We start from the raw sequence: 12,946 nt of genomic DNA, 5'->3' as shown, positions 1-12,946 counted from the left end.
ATATTTGTCATACTACAACTAGTGACACGTACCCACGTGACTCACTACAATAAGAACAAATAGTTTTCATCAAGCCTCACCTGCAACTTTGAGCATACTTTGTGAGGTATGGGTGATGGGGGAGGTAACGCCGACTGGAGGATTTCTGGCCTTCTTGAAACTACCTGGTTGACCCAAACTCTGAGGCTTCTTTATTTCCGCTCTCATCCCAAACTCTTCACTGAGGCTCGGAGGCTTTTTTCTCCACTTGCTTGGAGCTTCTGTCTTGAGACTTCCTGAGTCATAGCTGCAGCTGCTGAGCTTGTGGCTGACTTTGCCGTCTTCGCTGTACCAAGAAAGGCCACTTTCCACCAGGGAGCGCTTCTCTGCGTCTGTGCGGAGCTGCAGAGAAAAGAAGAGAGACCGCCACAGAGTGGGTAAGCGTCAGCAGTCTTTGTTATCTCTGGAACCGGCTGCTCTCCATGATTTTTGTTTCATCTGAGCTGCATTCCAACAGGAAGGATGGAGAGATTATAATGTGAAATATACAAGTGTGGTGGAGAAACCCTGACAGTTACACATTAACAGATACCATGCAGCGCATGTGGAGGTGGCACTAAAGACAAAATTAGGCATGCTGTTTCTTGGCACATATCTAAGTGATATAGAGCGACAGATGGCTCATTGTTTAGCACTTATGGTCATTTCGTCCAAGAGAGTATTTTGGTAATTAAAAAAGGTAACAGGGTTCATCTACTAGTACAGGTAAAATTACTAATTTATACAAAGTGAAAACAATAAAGACATTTAATCCAATTTAAACATCTATGGGGGAAAAGTAAGTTTTTAGACATACATACCTTATAAAAATAACTGAATTACACAAATCACTCCTAATAACTTGATAAAATACCTTTTTTTCACTAGTTTTACATGTAAATGTTTCCAAAGAAAACTTGAGCTGTAATTTCCATGTAAACATTTAATAAGACACACAATATTATATATTCTATACGTCTCCAACTACCGTATTTTTCGCCCTATAAGTCATGGGTTTTTTGCATAATGTGCATGCCCTGCGACTTTTACGCTGAAGCAACATATTTAGGGATTTTTAATCATATTTATAAACCAATTTTTGGCTGAGATATGACCGTTTTCATTCATTCTAACTGAAAATGTTGAACACTACCATTTTCAGCTTTTAGATAGCAGTCAAGTAGTAAGGCATGTCATTGCATCATGTAATAGGTAAAAGTGGCTATTAATGGCACAATCGGCTGGCCATAGCCTGCCACCGTCATCCAGCTTGCCTGGAGCAACCGTCAAATCAGCTTGATTTCGCTGTGCCGCCCCGGCGAAATGCAGCTTATTTGACCGTTAAAGTCCTTTTATTAAGTAAAAGTTCAAATGAGACACACCTTTACTATAAAGTCGAGCAAACAAATAATTGTTTTTAGATGCTTATCTTGTTAAATTTCACAGAAATGCGCAGTAACTCGTCCCTCTGCACGTTTCCTCATCCGCGGATCGGCTTTTGCAATGCAGCTGATTTGACCGTCAAAGTGCATTTATTAAGCAAAAGTTAAACTGAGACACACCTTTACTATAATTTAGAGCAAACAAATAATTGTTTTTAAGTGTTAGTCTTGTTAAATTCTTGTTAACGTCCTCCTGTGCACACTCCCACGGCCGCCATTTGGCAGCCAATCGATTTTTGGCACAACACCGGCCTACGTTCCCGGGTTGTCAGCGGTGACCAACATACCAAACGCAACACATCAGCAGTGACGCATAATAGATGCGACGTATACGGCAAAGCGATGCATTTATGGCTTTTTCCACTTTATTAGACATAGTTGGACTGATACGACTTATAGGGTGGAGCGACGTATACGGCGGAAAATACAGTAAGCCTTAAGGCACAATCAACTAACAAACTCTACACCTACAGTTTCACTATTTGCAGAAAAAGCTCACGTCCAGTGAAAACAGAATGTCTTTGAGTGAAAATAAAAATCTGCAGTGGAATAATCAGAAGTTGCTAAATTGTACAAAAAATACACATAAACAAGCTACAGTTGAGACCATTCGATTGTTTAGGTGTTTCAGCTCACCATGACAGAAGAGCTCCGTCTTGATCCCAAAGGTGTGCTCGGGAGAGAGTTAAGAGAGGAGCTGGCATTAAACTCCTCTGAGCTGAGATTCTCTGAGCCGTCACCATCGCTCAGCCCACTGCTGATGGAGCTGCTCTCATCCCAGCTGAAACAACAAAACATGCTCACTTTGTTAAACACATTTCATTACCAATCCACTCTGGTGTCGTATACCGCAAAAACATGCACAAGTCTGTGTATTAAATGTGGGGAAAAGGCAAAAAGTGACAGCGGTAATCTCCATATGTACGGGTTTAGACGGTTCCTGGAGTCAAACCAGCAGCTAATTCAAATTTGGCAGCAGCTGCTTTGAAACAGCTAATACTTCAGAGCAGAGAGCTGCAGAACGGTCAAATCCTCAGGAACGGTTCCAGTTTTTTTTCCTCACTTCATGTTTTGTAAACCTTTGATGTTTTTCTTGGAACGTAATAAGACCAGACATTCTCGATAGCAAAAGACGATGTGATTTACATAAAATGACAAATCCAGGATTTTCAACATTTTGGCTCATTGTAATCTTTCTTCACTTTTTCATAAAGTTAATGCCTGCTTGGAACGTTTTCACCACGTAAACCAATTCATTTACAAACGTTCCAAAAAGGAAATGTCACTTAGCGAACAACCATAACTTTTGTGGGAAACTCCCTTCCAGCAGTCATAACATTATGGACAATTTGGAAAGCTAATTTTACTATATGAAAATACACGTCTTAATAAATCACAATGACAGCCGGGAAAGGTTTTAACAAAGAACAACCCACCCTGATCCTAAACTCTAGTCTCAAGGGAAACTTGCCAAAATGTGCTGCTTAATTATCTTAAACAAAAACTATGACATCTAGGAAATGCATTGTCTTCTGTTATGTATTTAAAAGTAAGATGAGGACAATCAGAAACCCTCAGACCCCAAATGTTCACTAATTTTAGACTAAATGTCACATATAGAAACTCAGCTAAAACATTAAAGAAGAAAAAAATACTTCATCTTTTATAATAGAAGTACAAACATGTGCTTTAAATGAGCAATAATGTCTTGTTGGATTTTAAAATGCTAAATTTCAAGAGCTGAGAGGATGTCCAGCTCAGATTTTGTATGATTAGCTCTCCATCATTACCACGGGGCAACCACAGGTGTTATTACGTTTGCGTTGGCACGTGAAAATACAGCTCCGTGGAAAAAAGGTAAATTAATATAAACCTTTAGAGCTGACTCACTGCTCGAGTTGAATCAGTTCTTTTCCCTTTCTTTGGTTTTCCCCACTGAGCTGAACATCCTCGTTGTGGCTCTGAAGCCTGCAATTAGTAAAGGCATGGAACATGGAAGAGCACAGGAAAAGACAAAAATGGCCTCTGCACGCTCTGAACGGAGCATAATCGCACGGCTCCAACTGAGTGGTAGTTCAAGTTGCAAGGCAGTAAATGACTTCTTTGTAACACCGGTTGATTTTGAGCGTTCGTAAACTTTGCACAGATGCAAAAACAGGCTTCAACAACAAACTGTCAACTTGATAATCTGTTCACAAGTTTTCAAACACCATGCGACTGCAATATTTACCGAGTGCAGATGTTTGTGGCGTTCTCAGACAACACCTTCTCTGTCAGAGGAGACATGAATAATCCCCACAGCCATGGCAGCTTAAGAGTCGGGAAGGTTTGTGGGCTGCTGATATTACAAGCCTGTCTGCTCTCAGAGGTAGAATCCAGAGAGAGCAAGTAGTACATCAACGAAGGGTGGCAATTAACTTTTTTTATTATTATTATTTATGGCATGCCTCCAATGTCTTTCTGATTTGTGCGCCTGTACTTAGGTTGGAGACGATGTCTGAGGGGCTAGGTGTTGGCTTTCCCACATTTCTTGTAGACTTTGAAGTTACTGAACACACACACTTTTTACTGCCAGACCAAAAGTGTGGAAGCAGAGAAACAGATCAATCATAGTCAAAACAAACTTATCACATATACAAATCACTAAGTTTTCATGTTCTTGTACTAACTGTGCTATTTTTATTTCAAAGTCAAATTAAATACACATTAAGACAACGCATTTGTTCTTATGAGATAAAGACAATTAGGCTTTTGCAGCTGAATAATGAAGCTAAACTTCATTATTTAAGATAACAGACAGAGGGCAGCTCTGCATTCTTCCCCAATGTCTCCAAAGGCATTGCTGGAAAACCATGTTCACATTTTAGAAAAGACAGCAGTGGAAAAAAAAAAGTTTCAGTTTGTATTCAGCAGGCTTTCAATGTCCCAGTTTAAATAAAAGTGAAATTTAAGACATGAAGTTAAAAACATCACTAAGTTATCACATTCTGGAAGTTTTACAAGCAACAAATGGGCAGATTAAATGCTTAAGAGTCTAAATAAAGACAGAAAACTCTAGTTTAACGATGTCGACAAACGGAGGTACCTCTGAGGAGTCAAACGTAAAGTCCGTCGTGCCCTCGACTGAAGCGGAGACACTTTCCCAATTAAAACACGGCCGCTCATTTGTGACTTCCCCAGTTTGTGGCTTGGATTGAGCTCAGCTTCCTGTAATTATCCGCACGAGAGGCTTTTAAATCCAGCGCGAGCGAACTCTTTATCACCACCTATTCAGTCAGAAGAGAAGACCGTCTGCCTCTCTGCTCCCATCGGGAGAAAAAGACTAGAGAGAGAGAGAGACGCTGCTTTTACTGAGACTGAGAGCACCACGGTCTGCGAGGTAACCATGGCAACACGTATTGCTCCTTTGCAGAGTGACGTAGTTTTCTAAGGACTTCTGGCGCTTTAGCCATTTTTAAACAAATTATTATGAATAATAGTTTACTAACACTAATATTCTACTTTATTTTTGCATTCCCTACAGTACAGTATATGTTGGGTTGCAACAATCAAACACGTAATTGTGAATTACTTAATTCATACACACATCTTTAATTTGTCTGATAGTTTATTGGCTCTTTTAAGTATGTTTTGTGCAATTATAAAAACAATTCATGATAAAACATTTGTATGATTTGCTTACCTTGAAATAAATCATGAAATACAGCACTCGTGTGTGTGTGTGTGTGTGTGTGTGTGTGCCCACAGCAAGATTTAAATCTGTTTTGATGTTCTCTCCTGCTTCAACCTGCATGTTTGCAGCATTTTTGAGATAATAAGAAATGCCATCTACGAGTCAACTGTTTTGAGTCTGCAAGCCAGAGTTTTGCATGAGGGTATATGAAGAATTTTCCTGGCAATTTTGTATTTATTTATTTTAATTGCGAATGAAACAAATAAAAAAAATACTAGGTTTTGAAATAAAAATACGTATTTCTGGTCAGTGTCAGATTGTATTTCTTGTTGCTAAACGTATTGTTAATCACAAAGGAGTCTCTTTCCCTTTTTCTCAAACTCTGGTCCAGTTAATCAGTTTGTTTATATATTTTTACCTAATTATTTTAGAGAAAAATATGTTTTACCTCCTAGGACCAGTCTAAATAAAGCTGGTATAATTAAGACACCATTTATTCCTTTTAATCACATTTGCTTTCTTTCTTAAATACAAGACTTTGTTGTAAAATATAAAACAGTTCAAAATATAACATATATCATCATTTGATGATTTTAATGGAGTTTAGATTCATAACAATTGCCTGTGGGCATAACCAATCCATGATGGGCGTTTACTGTGTTAAGTTGAATCACTTTACATTTGTCACCCTCTTATAGCCTTTTGGAGTAAAACTGGAACATCAGTTCTCTGGATTATTGAGCATGCATCAGGATATCAGTTCTCTTCTTTTTCATTAACTGTTCTGCCGGATTATAGTGATGTTGTCATTTTTTACAAAGTCCATTGGTACATTCTGAATTATCGCTCTAAGACATATGTAAAATAAAAATCTCTATGCTTTTTTAGGACTTGTGCTGCAGCTTTGAAATTGTATACTGTGCCAACATTTGACTTTTTAGAGGTAAATATAATGCTGTAGGACATGTAACATGCCAGTTTATGTCATTTAAAAGATGTCCAAACTTGTTTAACACTCCAATTATTAGTTTCAACTCTGTTTTGATCTTAACACACTATAATGACTTCAAACTTCAACAGTTTAAGGTTTTAAAAAGAATGTCCAAGTCAGAGTCAGAGTCAGAGTCAGAGTTTCTTTATTGTCATTCGCACCTCATGTGGTACATGTGGTGGAGCGAAATTATGTACACAAGGTCCCAGTTACATCCAACAATAAAATGTATAAGAAAAACAGTAATAACATCTAAGATATGAACTAAGAAAAACATCAACTAAATATAAACTAAGCACTCATAACATAAAAACATTGAACATCAGCACAAACATGAACATGAGTCTGTGAGCAGATGTGCACGCACGAACACACCAACATTTAAACAGATCAGCAGCAACATGAAACAGATCAGCAGCAACATGATATGGTTTTTCACAGTGATTATTCTGGTTAGAGATTCATGAGTCTAGTACTCTAGATTCAAGTACTCCATAAAGAAAACTTTGTGTGATTACCAAAATGAATTAAGTGAAGAAAAAAGCATTTTCTACATTTTTTAATTACCGTCTGTTCTTAAACTGGAAAAAAACTGTCCAAGGTAAAAAAAAATCTCAACCACTGGAGGAGAAGCCACAGATGAGACAGGGATCTCCTGCGGTGCATGAGTAGCCTTGGAAAATCTCCCTCCCCCTGCTATTAGCAGTGGAACAGAGTTCTGGTGATCTCAGTAAAACGCTCCAGGAGGTCAGTGCTCTGGGCCAAGACCGCCCCACACCTCGTCCACATCACCAGGATTAGTTCACCCAGGATCTGGAGCTGAGGGTTTCGGATTCAGTACGATGCAACAAAAAACTGTTTTCTCCACACGTTTTTGTTATAACGAAAATGCTCTTTGACATTTGTGTTACTAATGTGTTGTTTAGCTTAAAAATTACACAAAAAGTATGAAGATTAGGTCAAACGTCTGTGTTCTGCAATACCTAAAATGTATGTGTCATTTCTTCCCTAATGATCTAAACAGTTTACGAAGCATAAATTGATCTGTGACGTTCACGTGTCCTGTTTATCTCTCAACAAGACCCCACAGCAACAAAGCACGAGGTCATCCAAACAGCGTTCACTTCCTGTTTGCTCCATATAGAAACAAGTGGACCACACTGAGAAGCAAACGGAGACACCCTCTGTATGTTTTGCTCATGTAAAGCTAACATTTTGGGATATTTACAAGCTCTAAATGCAGAGACATAAAGAATTTGAATGAAAATTTAGCAACATATTATTGTTCAGATATATAGTTCCTCACATGGTCCTTAACTTTTATTTTTATGGATGTCTAACCATCCTGTAGTGTTCTGCTTGTGCTGCTTCCACGTCTCATTCACTTGAGGTATTGAACGTGAACGTAACTATTTATTAGATGTGAAAACAAGTTTTATTTTAATAGAGTGCTAAGTGGAACAAGAAATCTATAAATTCACCGCCAGTGAACCTGAAATTCTTATGAATATAAAACTGCATTTGAGAAACAATCAAATCTTGTAGACCACTGACACTGAAGTGGGTCAAATATAAATATAAATCTAGAAGTTATGTTGAAAAGCAGCTCTTAATTAAACTTAACACATCAAATACATTCTCAATCCAGACATTACAGTATCTTTAAACAACTTGCTGTGATTTATTTCCTTGGGGTGTAATGACGTTAGATTTCCAGCAGAAGGCACAAGCAGCCTGGCACACATTTACAATGTAACGTGCATGCTCGTGAATTAAAATGAAGCACCACTTGACATAAAAAAAAAAAAAAAGAGGTTGAGCAGCTTGATGCTGAAGAGGAGTAGACATTCCTTTATTGTGGAGATTCGGTTCTGAAGCACAATGTGAGAAATTACTTTAAACACCGTGTGCAGAGATTTATGTCTGCTTGAATATTTTTCATTCAAGAAGCGTACAGATAAAAAGCCACACATCTGATATAATGTTGATTTGTATAAAACTTGACAATAAGTAAACAGAATGAATTTGTCATCTTTTAGTGTGAAGAAGTAAATGGGTCTGAGATACATCCGTGACTGAGTCCGAGAGCACATTCGCCTCGTCTCTGCAGGCCCAGCAAGCAAAATGAACTTATGGGATCATCTTTTAGCTGAGAAAAACAAGTGTATAGTTTAAATTAGTATCAAGAATTTTCATGAATGCAGCTGCACCCTGTGACACTGCAGATGCAAACAGATGCGTCGGAAGCCTTGTGATGCCATAATCACGTTCTGCTATTTTATGAGTTAGTCTAGAAATGTGTGTTCTAACAGAAATTAAAAAAAAAAAATCTTACTATTGGAGTTGAACTCCTCTCTTTCTGACTGGCAATGCACTCTAAGACGAACTAAACCAGCAAATTGCATTAGGAAAATAACCAAAACCTCACATTACTGTATCAACTTCAACAACTTATAAGTATATGATTCATACATCTAAGCACTAAAACACCGTTTCACACCATCCACCTGGGGCTGAGTGTTAGTTAGACACTGGTGAAATCCAAACCTCACACCCAGTCGACCACACACAGACATGATACTGTGATTCATTCTCCCTGGGGTGCTTCTGGAATGGTTCATTATTCACAGGGCTGAGGACACTGGTGAAGGAGGAGGCACTTCTTTTGGTGACGATGGAGCCTTTGTAAGTCTGTATTTCAATGACTGTTGTTGAGCGCGCCATATTGACCCCAGATGTGTTTTCCAGCTGCTGGCATTAGGAAAACCTAAGCTCTGTCTGTTCAACAGTAAGTTAAAGTGTAATTGAGAATTAATTATTTGTCTTTCTCTTGTATCAGCCAAATTGAAAAAGTACATTATACGCCACCATGTTTCAAAATTATTTGCATAAATGAACAAGAAAGACCTGAAATTTTAAAGTAATTCTCATCAAGCTGTTGTTTTCAAAGGGCTCACTTGAAGTGGTGGCCTCTTAAAAATTATAATCCCTGCAATGCCAACAGAGGAACTTTTTTGTTTGTTTTTTTGCATGGACAGGTTTAAAGTGGGTCAGAAAACGTGTAAGGTTTTCAGTCAGCAAAGTAACAAAGTAAATATAAAGAGGTCCAACTCAGACAGGAAAGGGAAATTGAATGCAGACATCTGAGGGCACAGATCCAGGATCAGATGACTGCAGCAAAGCCTCAGTGCATTACAGAATGTGTTTGTCGATAGGCACGGTTTCCGTGTGTGAGGCTGTTAGTACTCCAACATTTAGAAAACTGACCTAAATACTGTACAAGCAAAATGTTTTACAGTTGCTACAATTTCTATGGTTAAATCTTTATCTTTGTTTCCATGGAAATGACACTGCAGGAGCAGTGACAAATGAAGTTATGGACTTAATTACCTTTTATAGAAACAGGAACAAAGATACATATATTATAACTTGACAGGGTGTGTGTGCATGTGAGCATGAATGTGTGATTTCTGCATGTGCTCTATGATTATTTGCATCCAATGCACACAATTTATCTGAACAAATTTGCTTTTTCCACACTCTATGCCACTAAAAACAGTTATTTCCACGAGGGCATAGATTGATTTAGAGGCAGACAGCTGTCTCCCAACAGATCCATAATAAAATAATCTAGACAAAACTGTTCTCTTCATCAATCTTTTTATAATTGTATTATTTTCCTCTATTTTGGTTCTTTCTCGCTCACATCAATCATCAGTTGACACTCACGCACATCCTCCACACATCGATTCGCTCAGCGGCTACCACACTGACACACAAGGCAGCACATCACTGGGTCAGTGGAAGACGGTTGCCATGGCAGCACTTCCCGAGCCATGCTGGTGCATGATCATGATCGGTAGCGATGCTGCTGAACCAGCCTCCTCTGCTCTGCATCGCTGCCTCCATGCTGGTATAAACAGGAGCTCAGATTACGGGCTGCCCTCACACCCACGGTGTTTAAAGGAACAATGCAGCCCAAAACAAAGAGATTACCTCATTTGGACAAGTGTTTAGTGTGAGCATCATGTGCTCCTGTGTGGAGATTTAAACACGTGAAAGCTGCAGATCTCGTAAAACATCATTAATCCAAGAGATTATTTTGTTTTTAAAACCTATTCCATGAGTGAAATTCCACTGATATAATCTCATGTTTCATGTCAACATGTTTATAATATATTCAATTAAATTATTGTCAGCAAATAGACTGATCACCTTGTAAATGTCTGAAGACACAGTTTTTTCTTTCTTCAAAACATGATGAGCTTCCTAAACAAAGGTAGTTTTTTTTTTCCTCTATTGAATAAATATTTATTACAATATAATATGGTCAGTATCAATAAATACAGCTGCGTTATAAATGACTGTGGAACATGTGTTTGATCGTTTCTGTTGTGTTGAGTTCAAGCTACAAACAGCAAAAGCTTCATCAAACCATCTTTTATTTTAAGTTTTAACATCCCCATTTTGACCATAACCAATTTACTAACAGTCTTTGTACGACAAGCTTTGAAGGTGTACAGAAAACCTACTCTCGATCCAGGAATGTCGGAAAAACTAAATTATCACCATTATTAAATGAAAAATCTTTAAAAATGGCTGCAATTCAAATACGACCATTGCATTGAAAACACTGAGGAGTTTTAGTCAGGTGTTTCCTTAGCTCTTAAACAGGACTGGTGAAAGTGACCAACAACCTCCTCATCAGATGAGACAGACTAATTCAACAAGACGAATGAAACATGACATCGACAAATACTAATCTGCTGCGTCTGCAAACCTGTAATGTTTCACTGACATGTCTGAAGTTTCAATGAGTTATGAATAGAAATATTTAAATTGTCTGTTTTTGTATTGATCTTGGAAAATATTTTTGATTGTGGAAGTTTTCTTGTTGCGGCAGATTAAAGTGAGCTCTCCAGTACGTTTTAATGATCTTTACAATCTTCAACAAGTCCTTATATAAATCAGCTCTGCTGCTTTTCTCTTCAGCTTGCTAGAGATTTATTTAAAGCAGCCTAAGATCTTACATTTTATAATTTCAAACTGCTACATGCTAAAACAAACCTCTTGTAAATAATTAGCATGGTCAGGCATATAAACTGTCTAAAAGCACGTATTCTGCTATAAACAGTTGTATCCATCCCATCAGCTAAATAACAAAGAATGTCACCTCTTCAATCTGTATCAGCACTGAACCTCAGCTTGCACAAACTAAGTGATAAAGCACCACATAAATTATACAGACTGCTGAAATGTTTTTACTATTGAAATGCCAGATTTCAAACAAACACTAATAATATGGTGTGTTTACAGGTAAAATATCCATTTCCTGTATAATCTAACTTGCTATTTGATGATAATGCAAGTTATAAGCTCTGTTAGTTGATGTGACGGATGTCACCACAGGAAGCAGGGTGATCTGAAACACCATCATCCACAGCGTTGCTGAGGTCAGCTCAATCAAATTTAGTGCAGTGAGCAAAAAAATCCTGGGATCCATTTGTTCAAGTAAAATGGTCTGCTGCAGGGAAGATGGAAAATTGCATGCATTTTATTAAATATTGCATATATATTCTATGGCAATAAAAACATCTCACTTTTTCCAAGTTGTAGCTGATAAAGATAGAAGGGAAAAGGAGTTCATGGTATTGACGATCACATTTTAAATTATAACACTATAAAGTTGTTGAAACATTTTTCTTCATTCATTATATTTTATAAAACTCAAAGCTGCACTTCAAAGCCTCTAAAATATGCTGATTTTTTTTGTCTAGACCATCAAAGCTGCATCTTTCAAGTCCGTTGGCGTCAGTGAACTTGTTTCTGGTTGTATGAGCCACTTTAATATTATCATTTTCTGCAGAAAGCTTTATTATTTACTCTGCGGGTTTCTCATAAACCATGTTTGTCTGGAATGAAAATATGCAAACATTTTTGTACTCAAGCTAGGTGATGATGAAACATGCTTAAAAAAATGCATAATGAAATATTAGTAACCACTGCAGCTTTGTGTCTGCAGGTTGACCTACACCATTGTGAGCTCAACACAGTATGGCCTGAAGAAACAAACAGATTACAGTAGTCGCTCACTGCTTCACGGTTCAACCTTTGTGGACTCACTCTATCGTGGTTTGTGGACATGAAGTCCATAATATTGTACATATGTACAGGATATGATTGTCAACATTACTATTACTCACATGGTTGGGGCAGTACTGGATACAGTAATGTACAGTAAAAAGTTAACAAAAAATAAAATACTTCGGACAGGCGCTACCATTTTGTAATGTTCTCTCAGTAAGCCTCCACTGAATTCCCGCTCATAATAACCACATTTCCCAGAAGGCAACAGGGCCCCACCCAGAAGACCAGTTTTCCTTCTGCTGAAAAAAAAAGGTAAAGTTTTGATCTGATCGCCGCCCAGTGGATGCAGAGAAGCCGCACTGAACCCACCAAACCAAACCAGAAACACAGCCGAACTAGACTGCCAAACCCACTGGCAAATTTTGAGAGCTAGTATCCAGACAACGAGAACTTAATCGTGGAAATGTGTGCCGAAAGGTCCGGAGCTGTTTCCATAGCCCATCAGGACTTTTTTCATCCAGAATTAGACTCAAATGGACTACCTACGGTTCCACGCCAGCCAACCGAAGTCTGCCCCCCATCTCTAACCTCCAAAAGTGCTTTGGTGCTCAAGAGCTGCACTGAACCGGACCAGAACTGGACCTCCAGACTCAGCGGTGGACCTGAGAGGTCCTAGCCAGCCAACGAGGACCTCTATGCGGGGACGCGCTGGCAAGTAAAAATTTATTAACTACG

At 38.3% G+C, this 12,946-nt stretch overlaps 1 protein-coding gene across 1 annotated transcript in view; it reads right to left on the bottom strand.

Moving 5' to 3' along the window:
* Positions 1 to 12,946, bottom strand: part of nav1b (neuron navigator 1b) — a 59,362-nt gene that overhangs the window by 18,764 nt on the left and 27,652 nt on the right. The window contains exons 6-7 of the mRNA XM_037678841.1: positions 2,097 to 2,241; positions 81 to 381 (exon numbers count right to left, since the gene is read on the bottom strand). Coding sequence (XP_037534769.1) covers positions 81 to 381; positions 2,097 to 2,241 — 446 coding nt within the window. The remainder of the gene's footprint in view (positions 1 to 80; positions 382 to 2,096; positions 2,242 to 12,946) is intronic.

This window comes from Nematolebias whitei, chromosome 7 (genome assembly GCF_014905685.2).
Source record: "Nematolebias whitei isolate Nwh7 chromosome 7, NemWhi1, whole genome shotgun sequence".
NCBI classification, from domain to species: Eukaryota; Metazoa; Chordata; class Actinopteri; order Cyprinodontiformes; family Rivulidae; genus Nematolebias; species Nematolebias whitei.
Note: the sequence above shows the minus strand (reverse complement) of the source record. Positions and strands in the feature narration are given on the sequence as shown.